The sequence below is a fragment of the Toxotes jaculatrix genome, chromosome 2 (assembly GCF_017976425.1).
Source record: "Toxotes jaculatrix isolate fToxJac2 chromosome 2, fToxJac2.pri, whole genome shotgun sequence".
Taxonomy (NCBI): domain Eukaryota; kingdom Metazoa; phylum Chordata; class Actinopteri; family Toxotidae; genus Toxotes; species Toxotes jaculatrix.
Window position 1 is genome coordinate 14383471 of NC_054395.1, and position 19597 is coordinate 14403067.

Here is a 19597-nt window from a genome sequence, read left to right on the forward strand (position 1 = left end):
TAGTTAAAGTACAATGGATGCAACCAAATCCAATTCCACAGCAGAAGGTTCACACTGTGCTTAAAAAGTCTTAAAAAGTGGAGCACTGTAGGTGTGTGGCATTTAAATCTACTGGAGCGCTCAGCCTGGCAAAATTATGTTCAATAAAAAGTAAAAACAAAACACATTTTGATATTTGGGCAACAAAGACAACTTTCAAAAATACAAGTATAACAATAAACGGCATGTGATTTAAAAATCAAAACACCCTCCACCCTTGCGTTGTACATGAATTCCATTTGTAGCAGCTGGGGGGGAGAGAGCGTGGCTGCTGTCACATTTCATCAAAGACCTCAGGACCCCTGAAGTGCAGTGATGGGGATTTAACTCTACAGGCACAAGGACCCAGCATCTTCTGACTGGGCTGCTCAGCCTGCAGGATGTGTTCTGGGATATTTGTCCAAACAGGAGTACATTCTTGTGTGCAAGAAGTTAACATGGAGAAAAATTGGTGTGCAGTTTGTGCGTTGGTCTTAGCACTCGGTGCATATGTGCACTTTGACACAGTTTTTGCTGCAGAGGCTGATCGCAATTTAACAGGTAAGTTTGCTTTCACTCAGATGGGAATAATTTACTGTTTCCTTATGGAAAGTTCATGTTTGTCTGTTTCATTACACAACCAAGTTGTTTGGCAACCAGACACCTTCATTAATGTTGTCCCAGTTTCCACAGCTGATCTTTTTCCTTTTCTGCTCCACTGCCTCTTTCTCTCAGTGATTCTCCCAAAACCAGGCCACTGCCCACGTCGCCTTAATGTTGTCCCATCACATAAGGGGTGTGTGTGTGATGAAGACTGTCCTGCAGACCACAAATGCTGTGTCTTTGACTGTGGAGCTGTCTGTGTCCCTCCGGCTTTCAGTACGAGCCACAATGTTTAACTTTTTCTCAAGTGGGCAGCTGTTAAATCTTTGGCTAAATCTTCTCAGTGACTGAACTGACATGGAAATCAAACATGGACTGTCCATGGGGCAACAGAAAGTCCCTTCCAATCAAAAGCCATATTTTCCAGACTTCCTGTTTTAGCCATCTTTGTATATGTTAATTTCTCTTTCCCTTCAGCAAAGCCAGGAGTGTGTCCTCGCAGGCGCTGGGGCTCAGGGTTGTGTGCTGAATTTTGCTCTAATGACAGCGACTGCCCCCGTAATGAGAAATGCTGCCACAACGGATGCGGACATGAGTGCATTGCACCGTACACAGGTTAGATATAAACAAAGAGGCAAGATCCCAGGAAACTATCCTCCTGTAGTGTTTGTGGGATCAAATAAATGTGTTGCTATTTGTGCATGAATACTTGACTACTGTAACTGAGCGTGTTTTTGTATTTTGGCACATCAGTGAAGCCGGGCCGCTGCGCTCTGCCCCAGGGAACCCCTATGTGTGCTGAGTTCTGCTATCACGACGGTCAGTGTCCAGGAGAGCAGAAGTGCTGCAGGACAACCTGCGGCCACGCCTGCAGTGAGCCCTGCTGATTGGACACCTAGTGACTCAGCTGCATGTGTGCACGTTTGGCTTCTTTCAACCAACAAAACAGAAGATGTATTATTCTCACCGTTACTCTACCTTTTCATAGCAGCACACTTTGGTACAATATTTGAGCACCAGTTTGCACAAAGTCTGATTATTTGGTTTGAGAGAGTGAAGTGCTTTCCTTAAAATACTTATAAAGCTCTTTTCTGCACCTGTGCTTTAAAAAAAACCAAAAGATTTTGTGAATATTTTCTTGATTAAGTAATATACTCAACACATGGAAAAGCAAGAACTATAGAATAATTTGTTCTGTTGTAACGAATCTGGATCTTTTTCTCCTCATAAGCCAATCTGGCAAAACTTTCTTATAAAGAAAAAGTGGAGATTTTGCAGAACATCCCTGAACTGGAAAGGGATTAGATGGCAGGGTGCCACATAGTCTTCAAAAGACCTGCAGTATGTTTGTGTTTTAACTTGATTAATATTTGATAAAAATGGCCTTTTTGGTTCAGTAGGAGTATTTCTGTATGCGTGGTAGTACTGTATATTCAAACTATTCTAAACGGGTGAAAAATGTACTTTTACATCTGTTCCTCGTGCAGTTTGGAGCACTATTTCTTTGTATTTCAATGAATAAACCTGTTTCCAGAACCTAGGAATGTGTTATGCATTTGTCACCTTGCTGGTCACAGGTCTTGTGTTTTACAGATCTGTTTTACGGGCTTTTTAGGCGAGAGCTTGGCTGCAAAAACAAATGATGAAATATGCCAAGAATGAAAAGTGCTTACTGGCAGGAAACAAGACCATACAAAGAGGTGGCCAAGAACCTCTGTTGCCCGAACATTTCAACATCGCTGCACCTCAATGTCAAACATCTCAAAATGTAATTCTTTTTTCTGTGTGTGTAAACAGCCAAACTTCACTTCATAATTTACAAAAATGTGACAAAAAAAGTGTGCTTGCCCAGGAAATCACAAACATGCGTGCTAAATAAAGTGGAGGCCATGTCATTGAAAACTGTAACGAGCCACTCATCACTCAGGGTATGCGTCCTTGAAAAACAGACTGTGAAGGCTGAGCCAGCAGAGCTATGTTCCCTGGCCGTGTATTATATCCACTTGCTTGGAGAGAAAACATAGTTTGCAGCTGACCAGATATGAACATCACTTATGTGGAATGTCGCTTTTTTCCTTTGTTTTTGTTCCACTCTGCTGCCAAACGTGCAGGGGTGAGAAACGCTGACCGGCCAAATACAGAGAGCACTGTGTTTGTTCTCTCTGGGTCTGCCAGAAGTGGGGCCGAGTTTGTTTACACAAAAATGTGGGCACCCAGAGGGAAGTAATACAGCTCCAGCTCTGGTGTACCTACCTACACAGCCAGTAATTTGAATAAAATCTCAAAAAGCTGTCTGTCATTTTATTGAAAAGGCAACGAAGAACGTTTAAGTTTTGCCACACGCATGCACGCACGCACGCGCACACACACACACACACACACACACACACACAGAGTACCGCTTCAAACATTCACATCCTGCACACTCACGTTCTGCGAGTGAAACAGAATGGACTTTTAGGCAGACAAGCATAACTTGCTGTGGGAGACCTTTTAAAATGCATTTAACTGATGAGACAAACTAAAGGCAATTCGCTTTCAAAACCAGCAGGCAACAGCATTTAACATTCAAGCATGCATTCAATAATGAGTGCAAAATAAACATTTGGTAAGAGGGCTGTTCCTTTTTTTTTTTTTATAGAACAAGTAGTTCCAGACATGTGGGGTGGTTTCTCAGGGACAAGTTCAACTTAGAAAAAAAAATGTTGGTTTCGGTCACTTTTTGGTATTTTTGTGGGCATGTGTTCTTTTCTCAATGAAATCCCTTCAGAACTCGTGTGAGATAATACAAACACACCAGGAACTTTAAATGAGGAGGAAATACCTCTGTATGTTCCATTGTTCCATTGTTCCACCTTAATGCTGTGTAGTGTAAATCTGGTTCTAGGAAACCCAGATGCCTGTATGACACACCTGAGATTAGATAAAATGTGACATTCTGGGTCACTTTATTTTATCTTTCCTTGCAGGGTTATGGGAATGAACAGGTCAGGAACGTAACATGAGACCAAACGTGACCGTCCTTTTTCTGTCTGGACTCAGACTTACAGACCTCAGACATAGTGCATTTGTAGAAACATAACTTTCCCTCGCTTTCCTCACAGTGGTAAAATGCCTCGCTGAGAGTGTGGCCATATTATGATGGAGTGGAGTTATGGTTTCAAACACCCGCAAAACAAAAATAATCAAACACAAAACAATAATTTAGTTACCACTGCTGCATACTCCACAGCTTTGGCTCCTTCTACCTGTCAAACAATAACAAACCTTCAAGTAGACAAATGCCCACAATTGTTTTTGTCCTTAACCAACAGGAAATGATCCTGAATATGTTATTGTTCAAAAAAGTTATTCATCCCCTTCCATTTGAAAACAAAACCTTCAACCTGACTGTGAATACAGTCAACATTCATACCAATGCTGGACTCAGTTCTTCCTTGAATATCACTTCCTCTCTAAAAGCCAGATCCAGTTGGCAAAGGCGTCCAGCCTCAAAGCGGCGGCACGCCCCTCATCTTGCGGATGATGTTGGCTATACGCTTGGCCAGTCCTGGGCTGGGTTCCTCTATCTGGAAGCTCCGGGTCAGTAGGTTGTAGAGGGAGCCATAGCCCACAGCCACCACAGTGCAGGTCAGGCAGATGACATTATAAGGCATGCTGAAGTCTGGAGTTGGCAGGTTGACCAGCAGAGGTTCTGTGTAGACGCGCACAAAGTAGCTCGACTCCTCTTTACAGGGAAAACTAGAGGGAGATGAGGAAATTTGATCATTTGACTTTCTAGACAAACAAGCTTGTCAACAGCAACTCAAACCACACATGGATAAGTAGTGACAAAAGGCTTTTTCCCTCAGAAAAGAAACAGCTCTATACTTACAAGCTGCTGAAAAGCGGGCGTTCCCGGGTACTGTTTGTATCCATGGCGACGATACTTGGCACAAGTGAGCTGATTACTGAAGACCTAAATGTTGAAGGAACAGATCCTAAGAATGAATGCAAAAAAACCCACAAACAAACTTGTGCCCCTCAATATCACGCCACACCTACAACTTCACAGGTTTTAAAGTGACATGAGTGGTATGTGTGTCCTCTTTCAGAAGCTTTTGTGAATTAAATGTCCTTCATGCATACCCGACGTAGAAGCCATGGTTGGGATCAGGGGTGTATTCAGTCCATTTGAGCAGAGCCCTCTCAAACTGCACGGTGACCTCGGTGAAGGAGTTGGGAGGAAGCTGGACCAGCATCTCCAGCAAGTGGGGCCTCACACGGTCCTTAGACGGCTGGTAGTGGATGTAGCCTGGCAGAGGAAGAGAAACATGAGAAATCACTCAATCCACCATCCTGTCTGACTTTAGTAAGTTCTATGGATATAATGCCACAGTAATTCAAAACTAATATTGCTTATGATAATGTCTGAACAAAAACCAAATCCCCAAGATAGGCAGGTAGACCAAAAAATGTCTTCAGCCTACAAAAAAAAATAAATTACTAACACAAACCCTACAGCTCTCATAACAGAAAATATAACTCGTGTTCACCTCCTTGTGGTGAAAAGAAGCACTAACATGGGATTACATGAAACAATGATTCCTGTAGAGAGACTGGACTGAACATAAGAATGGGAGATGTTTGAAAATGATGATAGTTTGAACATAATTTGGGGGAAAGTTAAACTTTGCCTGTGCATATAATTCTGCTGGACTTGTACAGAACAGGTAACTTCTAGTATCACAATCATCTGCTGGTTAACAGCAGTGCAAACAATATTATGACTTACTTTTTAACTACATTTAGACAAATGTTAGATTATGCCATTCATTAATGTATTTTGTATGAGGCTTATTGGATTTCTATAAACTTTTTAAGTGACTCACTGGGCTTGTTGTCCTTTCCCTTGCTGGTAACTGTGAGGGTGTGGATGTAGAGCCGAAGATACCAGGGCACTGAATCCAGAAGCAGCACAGGGAAAGACCTGTACGGGTGGTTGTTGTACATCAGTGTGTGAATCTCTCCCGTCTGCAGCCCATAACCTGCCACGTAGCGCTCAGCGTGGAGCAGGGGCCGCAGCATGTCACCTGGTGGTGGTGGTGCGGGGGGGGGATAAGGATACATGAGTATTTCCAGCACGTTACCCAAAGTCATGTCATGTGCTGCTGTTCTCACTCACCTTCACTGGATTTCCAGCGGATCAGCAGGTTGAGGGAGCGCACGGTGCCAAAGGTGATTTGTTGGGTCAGGTCGTAGACGGAGTAGGTCCGTCTGTCCCCCAGCACCACTGCCTGGGTCAGCAGAGGAGTGGCCGGGCTCAGCTCGAACTGCTCCCCCTGCAAAATGACACCATGTTTGTCTCAATCGAAACAGTTGCAGATCTCCATTCATACTGTTAACAGATCTGCTACATCTGTTCTAAATCATATTGACTATCTCCACCTGGATACGACTTTGACAGTTTGGTAAAACTAATCCTCTTCTGCTTTCTGTAAAGTTTGCATTAAGGAAAATAACTAATCATTTAGAGTGGATGAGAACATATTATGAGGAAATCAAACCTGAGTGTTGTCTGTGATGTCGATGTAGATTTTACTGGATGAGGCCAGTGGACAAGCTTCGGTCAGGGTCCGGGAGAACATCCTGAACAGAGACCACTCTGAGGGAACAAACAGCTTGAATTAACTAAGGCAAGGAAAATGTCATTGAGCTTCTCCTACTTCTGTACCAAATGCATCTCAGCTCCGAAACTCTAAACTTAAGCGTGGGATGAATGCAGGACGAATGTGCTCTTTGCTCACCTCGTTTGCCCTGTCCAGAGGTGTGCAGGTCAAAGACCACATTCAGCGTCTGTCGCAGCTCCCAGGATGTGGTTTTGCACTGCCAGTCCTCACACACGGGTCTGATGTGCACTGCCTGGGAATGAAAACTGCTGTGGAAGAGTTTCTCTGACTTCAACAGCACAGCGAGACCAGCCTGCAAGTGCAACATGGTCACACGAAGAAAGAGAAGAAGAAACTCAGTTAGCTGCAGTAACTAACATTTGAGCTTCTGCCTCATATAAGATGTCTGAGACATGAGATCATGGATGTCAGTATGTGTAACATAAAAAGGGAACACACATGACATTTGAGTGCTGCTGGGTTTTTAAGAAATATATAAATAAAGAGACACACAGACCTTGGATCCACACGGCAAGAGTTTCTTCCACGGTGTCAGATTCTCTGTGCAAACTATCTCTCTTGGGAGGGTGGCATAGCGAAGGAAGCGGTGGTCTGTCACTTCAAGTCCAACACAAAAACCAGAAATCAGTCTATGTGCAATGCAAAGCAACTTGGACAGTAACTGTAGCATCTGAATGCTGCAAGACTTTAGCTGATCACACCGTTAGCTTTTACACAGATTCATCACTAGAGAAAACGACAAAATGCAAAGAGAGACTGAAGAAGTCACACTGTACCATTGCCTATGCCCAGCGGTTTGAAGGAGGCACTGGGCTGAACAGTGTTGGTGGAGTCAATGAAGTTAAGCGAAGCGCAGAAAATCCCCGACAAAACATTCGTCAGTTCCTTCCATGTCCCATCCACACTGAAAAGGGCAGAAAAATGGTATGAAGATATTGAAAAGACTGGCAAAGCACACACTGCAGACTTTAAGACTGCAGCAAAACGTTAAGAAAATGAACTCAAAATATATTTCTGGAAGTTATTTATTCTGTAATTTGTCAGAATTGTGCATTAATATTGTTACATATCTACAGTGTAATGGAAATAGAGCTTTGAAAGCTTTTTCATCTGCTTGTAATTAAAACAGAGGTTCTTGGATGTTTCTAAACAGCCATCTGTCACCTTCAAAACACTGTAAATGAAAAGCTTTCATTTTATCTTAGTTTTATTGCTGTTAAATATTTATCATGAATATAAATCTACATCTTCACTTTGGGCTCCTGCAGTTTATGTTGGAATGTAAATTCGATTTAGATCATATTTTAATATATTTAAAATCTTTTCACTTTTTCACTGCTGAAAAACTTTATGCAAATGGAACAGTAAACTAAAATTTCCCTGCGTCAAACAATAATGATTTCCATTCAACACATACTGTGACTATTTCTCTAGCCAAAACTTATTTACACAATAAAAATGATTCTCACAAGCTGATAAACCTTGAATTGTTCTTCACTTTTTGATGTCTGAGCACATCAAAAAGTGAAGGAACGCTGATTAAATTAGTAACTTCCTACATTTTCCAATTCCCATGATTGAGTTTAACAACCCAAAAGAGGTTGCTTTAGGTTGAGGTGGCAACACGGGTCTATAAAAATTACCACTGAGCCAACTAGTTTATGAACACAGCAGCATGTCTATTATTTCAGAAAGGTTGCATACTCAAAACAAAACTTGTTTTATGGCATTCGTGTTTTCCATTGAGCCTCCTCTCACACACTAGTAGATCTACTTCTTCGACAGATTTCTTCCCTCAAATTGCTGAGTCTAGAAAGGCTTTGATCTTCCTGCAGGACTGGACCAAAACCTTGTTACCAGCTACAGATTAATATTCTCTACTCTAGTATAAGTCTAACAACTTCAACTTCAGGGTAATGTCACAATATCAGTGCAGACATGTAACCCACAGGAGCAAGAAAAATATTGTTTGTTTCAATATAAGCTTTTCCCCAACAATTCTGATGCAACCTGAGGTATGTACTCACTCTGTCACAGAGTCCTGGAACCATACCCAGAGTTCAGCCCCAGGAGGGGATGGCAGAAAGGGCTGGCCCCACTGCATGGTCCTCCAGTAGCCCTGCGTGAAGGAGATGTGCAGCTCTCGTACTGAGAATTTGGAGATGACTTGGCCCAAAGACTTGGGGAACAGCCGGTAGTGGGAGACTGAAAAACATGATATAATATTACAGTTTAGGTTTAGAGTTTGCAAAATCAGTGTGTCCTATGATCTATGTATATGAATTAACAACAAAAAGTATGAGGTGTCTTTGAAATTTATGAGCTGTGGATCAGTCTTTATATTCTTTCACAGTTTACCTGTGTTGGATGGGTGTGAAGCTACAGTAGTAGTAAAAAAGATAAAAGAACAAACGAACCATACTTCTCTCTTGTTATGTTTACCTTAAAATATCAATATCAATTTAATACAAACAAATGTGTGACTCATTTACGCAGGAACATGAGTATACATATATATTCCCCATTTTAAAAAACAAGTAAAGGTTAAAGACTTAAAACCGTTTAATGTCAGTAAGGAGAGAAACTCAATTCAGAACTGAGCCAAGAAAACTAAAGAAAAAAACCCTGCTGTATCAGAGGATAATCTTTTTTCTTAGAAAATTGGATATTGAACATAAAACCCAATTCTATGCCATAAATGCTAACAAATTTAGACATTTCCTGAGTTTTCCACATCTTCCACATATACTGAAATAACCATCATCATTTAAATGGAAGGTATGAATTTCCAGGTTCATTCTGTTTCCACGTGAGCCATTAGCAAAAATTAGTCCTGTAATTATTAATCTTAATACACCATTAGTAAACTTAATCAGATCTCAAGTTGTAAATGTTAATAAGCAGGATTTTAGTCCAGATGTGTTACAGCCCTTGTACAGAAGATCAGTAGTCAAACAGTGCTTTAATGAATTAAAGAGCTAAAAAGACAAATAACGTGTAATGCTGAACCATTAGTAAATGATAAAGCCTTTAATTAAAGCGTACAACCACGTTATAAATCATTTTTCTGCCCCAAACTTAGCAGCATGTTAATGTCAGTGCTAGCACCTAGCTTACCTTTGTTTCCTCTCATGAAGTCAGTTTCCCACAGGGTGCGGAACTGGAAGCTGGCATAAATATCTCCTGAGTGCAGAGGTCTGATGACCAGCTCCTCCTGGAAATCATCTTTTGGCCGAGGCACAGATGAGGGGGCCACGGTGTCAGGGGCAGAAGTGTCCTGTTTGTCGCCTGCAGCTTCATTCGGAGTCGCCTCTTCAACCTCGGTGGCTTCCCACCGCCTCTCCTCCACCGCGGGCTGCTCGGCCGCTTGTTGCGCTGTTTCGGTGTCGTTTTGTGGATTATCCACCGCAGCGGCACGGTGCTCACCCGTTACTGTCGTTTCATGACTCTCCGTGACGATAAACACCGACAAACAACAAAGAATAAACAGCACTGCGGAATAGCTGCACCTGTGAGCTGCCATCTTTTCCTCTTGCGGTGGTGGAGCACTTCCGCGTTAGCGCGTCACACGTCGAACTAGCCAATGGGCGGCTTCTAAATGGAGTCCTACGGCACTGACATGAACCTGCTTTGTTTTAAGCAAAATATTCTCACTTTTATCATATTTCACGAGTAAATGCTAATATTGAAGCATTATCTGCATTATTTTATGCAGGTATTGTAAAACAATGGCATTTCAATGTATTTAGAGATAATTTTTAATATGGAGGTGGTATTCATAGGGGGTTTTCACATACATTGTGCTTTTAACGATATACCTGCAACGTTTTGCGAGAAATAAATTTGTTTCATTGTTAAAATATCAATATATAAGTGTTAACATTAAATATATTGTGCGTTGCACAGATCTTGGTGGGAAATGAGAAGCAATACTGAAATAATAAAGCATAATCCATTGTATGATCCATACAATCTTCATCTTTAATGTATTTCTATAGGAGTCCAGTCAGTTGGTGCTCTCTGTGTCGATTAATTCCTTACTGCTAACTCGACTTAATCGCGCATTTTATGGCGTTACCTTGGCTGCTTCAACCCACAATAAAGCTTATAGACCCTAAATAAACGATGCGAGGGGGGAGCATGTCGAGATTTTGTGAAATAGATGCTTTGCTCGAGTCAGAAACCTTAAAATGCATAAATAACCAGTAGAATCATCATAAATGTCTCAGTGGGTGCAGCATGTTACTTGTGTGTTGAATATTTGGTGGTGTTGCTGGACAGGGGACGGGCATCATAGGGGGCATATCACCCCTCCCACATCCACACATCCTCGCGCACACAGCCCAGACACACACACACACACACACACAGACGCACGCACACACGCACTCACTCACACACACACACACACACACACACACACACGGAATTTCTGCTCAGCCATGGCTCCCTGGTAGATGCTCAAAGCGGCTGTTGTCAGAGCAAATTAAATCTGCACTCGCTCGCTCCTTTCCTCCTGACCTTGCTTGCCTCTGGTTGGGTTTTCAATATTTTATTCGGGATTCCTGTGCTGTCTCCCCATGGCTACATCGGATGGACTAGACGGCTGTCTGCAACGAGGCAGATCTCAAAGTGACCCGAACATACTCACCGAACCGGGGATCGATTTGGCTCACGGCACAGGTATGACAGACGCGCATTGTCTGGATATTTATTAGCTTTATAGACGAGTGTTTTGTTCTTTGTTTATTTTAATTTTTAAATGTTGCTGCTTATTTTGCGATGCAGCGGTTTCCATAAGGCATCCTTGTTTGCCCGGTGGGATGTCAGAGCACCATGGGATAATTAGCGCATATGCTTCCAACCCTGGACGTAAAATACAGACTGTAACACTGAATCGCGAAGCTGCAAATTGAAAATTAATGTGCCATATCAGCGTCTATGAATAGCTGCATGCCCCTCCAGATTTGTGCGTTATAAAGACGCCTGTAGCCCATTGGGCTGTTATGGCTGCAAGTAGTATTTAGAAATCAGCGTGCAGGCCGTTTAATATGATATTAACGCGTGTAACATTTACAGGATCTGTTGCCGCCTGCATGATGCCAGTCTCCCTATTCAGCACCACAAAATCTGCATGTATGTGTGGTCAATGATGCCAGTTTAAACGTGTTTGTTGTCTTATCTGAGCCACCATTATAGCCTCGTTATTCAGGAGGCACATGGGTTTTGGCTTTCGGTTTTGGTGTGTTGCTTTTTAAAAAGGCACATGCACGTCGTATTGTATGTGCCCATAGTTCTGTCTCTGCACATTGACAGCTCTGACATCCCCACCCCCCTCCCCTTCCCTCTTCTTCCCCCCAACACATGAGCTGATCGCTGTTGTGATCAATGACCGGCCGTCCACGTGATGTAGGCTATAGGTGGAAATACCCCCCTCAATTCACTATAGCTGTATGCACTTGCAGGAAATCGATTCACCAATTCATAGATCCTGCAGGTGTGCTTTCAAACATGGGGCTCTTGTTTGTCTCTCTGTGGTCTGTTAGTCATCCCTCTGCATATGGAATAATGAATTGATCTTTCGTTAATAAAAGGAGAACACCAGGGAGCAGTCATGTTCTGCTCTTCTCCAATGAACTCTTGCAAATAGACCTCATGTGTTCCTTGCTGTGTTTTACTGTAATTTCCTCTCACTCTTGATTTACCAATTTACTCTACCTTCAGTGAAAATGCATGGTTTGATTTTTACGTAAGGGAGGCTATTTATGGTCATATTGTGTGGGCTTGGAAAGAGTCATTGCTTACTCCCACACATGGTGAGTTTTACGCACATGAAGAATGCTTGACTGAATGATTCAGAAAAAAAAGTGTCATTCACCTTTCAACTGTTCCCTAATGAAACCCGCGTTTTTTCAAATCTCTGAAATCGCACCTGTCGGCACTCATCAACTGCCCATAGCACATTTTTAATGGAGCCTCGCTGAATTCAACCCTCCTATGGACTATTTAATTCACACATGGGTGGATGTGATAATGTCACACTGGGTCTTTGACACACCTGAATAAACAGCACAGCAGCTTGGCAGAACAGCCATGCTAGTGATGAGAGCTAAAGCTATCAGGCAACACTGAACATCAGCCTTTAACGCTGGAGTATGCACAAATGCGTTACTGTCCAGGATATGAATATGCTATTCAAATATAAGGCACAGTAATTACAGTTGTCGCTGCAAGGACAATGTCAGTGTCTGCTTACCTAAAGTACACGGCATCACCCACCCACCCCCCTCTCTGTGTGGATCATCACTGCGCTAGCGTCTGGGACACCAGCCTTTGCCAAAGGATTACTTTGGCAAAGACTGCCTTTTTTCCCCCAACACAGTGGCCCTTGCAGCTGCAGAGGCTGACACTGTATTCATCCACTTACTCAACACTGGGGAGAAGACTCAATAGAGACAGCAGTTACAGCTGACCACCACAGAGAATTGGAGCAATGTTTTTTCTTGAATGGAGGTGCAGTAACAATACAGCAGAAGCCCCAGGACTCTCAGAGAAGGGCAAGTGAGTATAGGTCCCAATCCAGCTGTCCAGCTATCCAGTGCTACTTTTTATTGAGTGCAAGGAATAACATTTCAAAGTGCTCATGTTTGACTCAGAAAACATATTGTGGCTGTAACTTTTTATCCTGAGAGTCTGTCTTGTGGAAACTGAACGGAGTCATCCTCCTCCAGCAGATGATTTACAAGCATCTATTGAAGTTGTTTAGGAACATGAGCCCAGTAACAGGAGCAGCTGTATAGAAACTTGTTTAGTCGGTTTGTTCAGCAAGGACCCTTTAGATTCTCTTTCTAATAAAATGTCACTTTCACTCAAACTTCCACTTAGTCATTGCAGAGTGTCGAGCAAGGTAATGGTGTGAAGAGGACACCTTGAAGCTCTGTAGACAAGGGAAGTTGTCCAAGCAGGGCTCTCCCTGTGGCTTCATTCCATAAAATAATTCCTCTGTCCTATAGAAGGATGTACACTGGTAAAGAAGCACTGATAATGAAGATTTAGACAGGATGTTTGGAAAGGGTTACATCAACCTCAAAAATATTCAGCTTACAGTGATATAAAAGAGAAAAGAGTTGGAACTAGCAAATGTTTGACACTTTGACTTGATAAATAACAAACGGCAAAAGCAAATGATCAAAGTTTTTGTAAATAGACTTTTGATTATTAATCGACTAATGGTTTCAACAATACTGTAGGCCCAAATGACCGACTACTCCTCCTACTGTAATAACACCTTGCCCTCTTGGGAAGTCAGAGAGCATAGTAAATGAAAGAACAGTGTCCCTAGAGCTCACAAGAATCAGTCATCCTGCTCAAGGCGACTTCAGTATGGTGGATCTTTGCTCACATGGTGGTTTAAACCCGTGAACAGTCGGACCTAATTTGTCCAGTTATAGAAGAGTGTCTAACCACGATCATCCACTGATCAGTGTTTTTTATGTCTCATACTCCTCTGCCGGTTTTACTGATATCTGGATAATCCTCTCAGATCTGACATCAGAAGAATCTCAGAGGATTGCAGGTATAAGTGGAGCCCACCCCTCCCCAATGAACAAGGAGATATATCAAACCCCGTGAAAGCTGATATTGAGCCGTGACGATGACTCACCCCAAACCAGAGCAACGTCTTGTACATAATACCTCCCTTATGCCCAGACCTTGATGAGTAAATATGGGAAATTCTGAGTCAGCGGGTCTTATATAATGTGCCCCCCATTTGACAAGGATTTCTTTAAAGTGAAGAAAATGTACACAAAAGCAAAACGGTTCTAAGATATGAATGAGTAGCTATTGTGTGAAACAATATTAAACATGGACATGTTAAAGCCTACACATATTTATGCAAATGAAACTGGACAGTCTTGTCTTACATCAAGTCGCTGTTCTGTTCTTTTAGTTCTCAGCATGAATTAAGAAAGTAAGTCCCTTTGTTCTGTACAAAAGGAAAGTAAAAGATGTAGAAGCAAAAACATGGAGGCCTTGATTCATTGAACAATGAAGGCCTAGGATGATACACACACACACACACATATATATAATACAAGGAGAGCCTTAACACCACCCTGGTGCTGACAGGCAGTGAAGGAGAAGAATCTTTTTGGTCCACCCTGTAATGAGGCATTCAAGTACCCTCAATGGTGTGGAAGAGGGAGATAAAGAAAGAGCTGGAAGTGGTGCAGTATCTTGTGTGGCTCTTCACTGCTGTTGTGTGGTGGATAGATGGATCACAGTTTTTATCCTTGAACTAAACTGAACTCAGTTGGATTGCAGGCTGGTTAGGGCACAAAGCACATAAAAAAAACACAATCTTGGCATTAGACAACGCTGGTCATGTTTGATGACGACTATAAAAAATTCTTTCCTTCTGTCTGTCTACCTATCTACCTACCTATCTACCTACCTACCTATCTATCTATCTATCTATCTATCTATCTATCTAAACTGATACATTTATTGTTAATTTTTCAAGCAGAAATTCTCAAAAATTCACTAGTTCTACTAAATAGTAGATTCTTAAATGTGTGGATTTTGCTGCTTTACTGTTTTATATCACTGTAAACTGAATATCTTTGGGTTTGGAACTGTTTGATGGACAAAACAAGACATATGAAAACATCACCTTTGTGCGATGGGCATTTATTAATATCTGATGACGTTTTAGAGACAAAACCACCTGTTTTTAGAGAAAATAACAAGCATGATTGATAATGAAAACAATCCTTAGCTGCAGCCCTAATTCTCACAGTGCATTTAATAGCTTCCTATTCATGCTCACTGGACACAATAAAACACAATAAAAACACAAGCACACATGAAGTTAAATGCACACAAGATAATGGTAACGTGATAGACAGCAGCTTGATTTGCTCTTCAGAAGAGCCACCTGCACCCACATCAGGATCAGCCTAATTAAGTCCTCACTTCCTATTTTCAGTAGGGGAGCTATAATCCATGTCAGAGTCACGAATCATTCGTCATGGTCAGCCTTAAGGGACTGTGAGTCAGTCAAGGCCACCTGTTAGTAGTAGCCACTGGAGAGCTATTCATTTCTCTCCTCCATGATGCACAGAGGTCCCCGCAGAGGCCAAGAAGGAACACTGAGCCATCTAGAGTCTGAGAGCAGCTTCCTGGTTGCCTGACAAAATATCTGCTCGTACCGTCATGAACTTTTTTACTGTTGTTTATTATTAATTGATGTAGTTGAGACTGTGGGTTAGGGTTAGGGTTAGCAAATCCTCCAAATGGCTGTACGTTTTAAAGCATTCACGCTGAGATACGTATCTGTCAGGCCATTGGCACATGCACTGACTCATTCAGTCATTTTATACTGTAGTTAATTGTACCACAGTAAGCTCGGGTGGCATGAAAAAATATGTTCTATTACAGTATATGTTATTTTATACTCTACTTATAGAGCTACTTTATAACTCTACCCCATATTGCCCCTTATAAAGAGATGATGGTGATGGGGTGTGGTGAAGTTCTGGGAACTCTCATATGACACACCACTCATATGAACATAAACACCAATAAGTCATCTGCTAATAGTTGTTTCCACGCTAAATCAAATGAGGCCACAAAGAGAAGCCCTGTTAGAAAAAAAAAAAAAAACACCTTGTTGGGCTCTGCTCTCTGTTGACTCCTTCACTGTCTTTCAGCCGCCCATGAAAATGGAGCACAAAAGTGACGACAACAACAAAAGCCCTACATCACGTCTGCTCCCCTGCGGAAGCGTGTGTTTGAGCCATTTGTTGCCGCGGCTGTTGTTTGCACGTGTACACCTGCGTGTTTTTTGGCGTGTGCATCCATGTGTGCATTGATCTGCAGGAGAACTGGCAGGTCTGCACAGACTCTTGCAGTGAAGGAAAATCACAAAATCACAGCCAGAATATGCTAGAACCAGACAGTCAGACAGCTGAACAGGCAGCTCAGGCAGGCAGAAGACCCAGGCAGCCCTGAACACCTGTCACAGACCTCAGTGTAAAGGCAGTATGTAATGGAGCTATTTAGCCTCTAAAGGCTGAGGTTAAATTGAGTTCAGGAAGTTGCATACACAATGGTGTGAAGGGTAAAGAGCTAAGAGAGGAAACTCCTCTGGGCGTCGAGTCTGTGAAACAGTGGAGACACATTTTAGAGGAAAGGAGAGGAAAAGATGCTGGAGAGAAAAGAATGGGACACCAAATTAGTGAGGCAGAAAGGATATGGAGGAGAGGGAAACAGTGCAAGGAGAGAAAGAGACAAGGATACAGCAGCCTTTATTGAAAGAAAGCCAAGAAGTTGTCCTAATTGCTAACCGGCTACAGTGAGATGATGGATTGTCTATGGGAGACCATTAACAAAGAAGCAGTGGCCGTGTGGGTCTGATCTTGAAAGCCTCTGCATGAGCTCCAGAGCCTGGACAGTTTTCCAGGGATCCTATTTAGACTGTAAAGTTAAGACCATAAAGTTAAATCACGAACACCATGTTCCTCTTACTTGTTGGTGCATTCAGTGCGGCTCAGACATTTGAGATTCACACAAGACTCATCCGCTGAAAAACACACCTGATGAAAGACAAGCAATAAGCAAACATGGACATCTGTATTTTTGATCAGTCGTCTTCAACAATTCAGCAATTTTCAAAGAACAGTGAGCTGAAAGATGCATTTGCATTTTAGCATTACAGCCACTTTAACTAAGGCTTTATAACACAAAACAAAACATCTTATGAGGAAAGAAAGAAAGTCCTGTTTACCGTCTTGCTCCATCTCTCCAGGGTAAATGAGTTTGTAAGATCCACAGCAGTGCTCCCAGTGTCTCTCTCTCACACACACACATACACATGGACACACATAGATCAATGCATTCTATCCTCACACCTGTTTGTAGCAGCATCTCTCTCCCCTAACTAACCTGCCAAATTCAGTCAGAGATAGATGAAGAGGGCAGACGGGAGTCCCGGGCCCCGACACAGATAAACGCTCCTGTCTGGGACAGAGAAACATAGGCGACAGGCAGGAAGAAGGCATAGATAAGAGATGGAGTGAGAAAAGAAGAAAAGGGAACCTGAGGCTGGTAAAGTTTGTGTGCCTAAATGAGGGGGAGGTATGATGTTATGGCAAGCTGACACGAGGGAAAGTGGTGTGAGGCCTTCCACAGCGTGACTGTTTGATAGGCACTTACACTACAGTGTTATTGAACATCTCCGCCAGTGCCTCTCAGGAGATGGTAAATGAAATGCATAGCCAGATCAGATAACTGTACTAAAAGGGAAACAGTCATAAAAGGGAAATGAATCGAAGCTTTTCATTGTGTTGCCGGACTGCGTTCGAGTTTCTAGGATAGAATCGACCAAAGGCAAATACAACATTAAAACTAGTTTTTGACACCTGCTAATAGACGGGCCTTTGTACAAAAACATAGAGCTTGACACACAAATAAATAAATGAATGAATGAATGAATGAATGAATGAATGAAATAGCGTGACCCGATCATGACTCAATCATTGTTTCAGTTTGAAGAAGCAGTATATTACAGGTTATAACTTATGGATAATCATAAGTTTGCTCCACCACTTACTGCTGATCTGTCACATAATTGTAGTGTTTCTAACTGTAATCAATTCTTCAGCGGACAGAAGTTTAACCTGCAACTATTCTGATAATCATTTCAGTCATTTGTCAGGAAAAAAATGCTAAAATGCTCTGGTTCCACGTTCTTTGATTTGAGGATCTGCATCTTTTCTCTGTTCTTTGAATAATGTTGGGTTTTAGACAAACAAGCAGTTTGAAGATGCCACCTTGACGTTCACGGAATAAGCAATTAATTGATTAATTGAGTTAAATAACCAGCAGATTAACTGATAATGAACAGAGTCATTAGTTGCAGACCTACTGTGGTAAGCACACTATATAGTGCAGAAGTGACAATTACAGGCTCAGCCTTCTCTTTTCGCTACAAGGTGAGATTTTTGAGGGGACTATGTGGATAATTTTAAAATAATAGTTTTGTACAAGCAAATGAAATGATGGAAAGGAAATATATTGCGTTAGAGTGCAAATAGGGAGAGATTTTGGACTTGAGTCTTTGTTGTATTTTAGCAGAGCGAGTCTCAGCACCATGGACAGCACCAGCCTTTGCACTGCAGCAGGCTGCTGAACCGAGCAGAGCCGTGTTCTGTGTGCTGATAAGTCTGTCCTGGATCCCTGATGCCTCGACTCAACCCGGGCTTTTGATCTGCTGGGAAAGAGGCCCGGCAGTTTTTTTTTCTTTTTCTTTTTTTTTTTTTCTTTGCACCGATGACACATTAATGAGGAAAGCACATTGTGCAGATCCGGGCACAAATTCCATTTAATTTAATCATCCCATGCATTCATGTAAGCCAAAAGTTCCAATCCAATCCCATTAAAACAAACTGCTGTTAGAACTGTGGCCGAACCTGTGGTACAGAGTTTGTGGCCATTATTGATGAGCAAGTGGCTTCTAGCAACTTCTTCATCGACGCAGGTTCATCATGTGGTCAAAACCCATTTGACGACCAGATAATGTCTTTTTCACCACAGCACCATTCATGCTGACACAGCGCAGCTGCAGCCTGGCTGGTCACACAAATGAATGTGTTTCAGTAACTGGGCAAAATCTTCAGTGGACACTTTTCCTGTCAGTCCCCAGACACCTCTCACATCAAGTTTTACTGTACGACTGACTCATTTATGCTCCAGTCAAAGCAGTTTTCAAAACAGCAAAGATATACAGAAACAAATTTGTCGTATTCTGGATCTACTCAGAGTTTTAATGAAGTTATTTTATATAATAAATCTTGTCTAAAATCAAAGGAGGAGCAGGATCATCTGCTCTGCTTATCTTTAACTTACTAAGGCCACAGGTTTAGCTGCTGTCATGACTGTATGACTCTATAGAACTAACTGGCAGTGTATTTGTTTGACCTCATGTCCTCAGTATGTCGTCCATGATATGCATGAGATGGCTATTGACATGGTTATTACATGGTATAATGACAAATACGACCATGGATGTAACGTCTGGCCTGTTTAAGCATATCCATATATCCGTGACAAATGAGGTTACTGGACAGTTAGTGCACTGACTCGTGTCGGCACAGTCTGGCGTCAGAAAATGAGCTGTTGGCCATTGTTCATCCTGGCCCTGCATGATCTATTTGAGGTCCAGCACATGGGAGAAATACACCTTTTCAGACAATAACATGGCAAAAAAAAAAATACCATGCTATTATTAACTCACTTTTGTGCTT

At 42.1% G+C, this 19597-nt stretch overlaps 3 protein-coding genes across 4 annotated transcripts in view; 2 read left to right on the top strand and 1 right to left on the bottom strand.

The window, feature by feature from the left end:
• Window positions 1-420: 420 nt before the first annotated feature.
• On the top strand, window positions 421-2452 carry wfdc2 (WAP four-disulfide core domain 2). Of its 2 annotated transcripts, XM_041059836.1 has the most exons (4): window positions 421-579; window positions 754-897; window positions 1099-1236; window positions 1375-2452. In XM_041059836.1, exons 1-4 carry the CDS (start codon window positions 477-479, stop codon window positions 1506-1508), a joined length of 519 nt encoding a protein of 172 aa, XP_040915770.1. In that variant the 5' UTR covers window positions 421-476; the 3' UTR covers window positions 1509-2452. The 2 variants fall into 2 exon arrangements, with proteins under 2 accessions (XP_040915770.1, XP_040915771.1); XM_041059837.1 differs by lacking the exon at window positions 754-897 and having other exon boundaries at window positions 423-579; window positions 1375-2436.
• Window positions 2453-3173: 721 nt separating this feature from the next.
• On the bottom strand, window positions 3174-9821 carry pigt (phosphatidylinositol glycan anchor biosynthesis, class T). Its single transcript, XM_041059835.1, has 11 exons — window positions 9408-9821; window positions 8318-8495; window positions 7067-7194; window positions 6787-6887; window positions 6408-6582; window positions 6168-6265; window positions 5786-5942; window positions 5493-5693; window positions 4750-4915; window positions 4496-4579; window positions 3174-4362 (listed from the first exon to the last, which is right to left on the bottom strand). The coding sequence occupies exons 1-11, from the start codon at window positions 9811-9813 to the stop codon at window positions 4113-4115; spliced, it is 1944 nt and encodes a 647-aa protein (XP_040915769.1). The 5' UTR covers window positions 9814-9821; the 3' UTR covers window positions 3174-4112.
• A 1049-nt stretch (window positions 9822-10870) lies between these two features.
• The window catches only part of phactr3a (phosphatase and actin regulator 3a), a 28360-nt gene continuing 19633 nt past the window's right edge, over window positions 10871-19597 (top strand). The window contains exon 1 of the mRNA XM_041058905.1: window positions 10871-10973. Within this exon, the coding sequence (XP_040914839.1) occupies window positions 10871-10973 (103 nt within the window). The remainder of the gene's footprint in view (window positions 10974-19597) is intronic.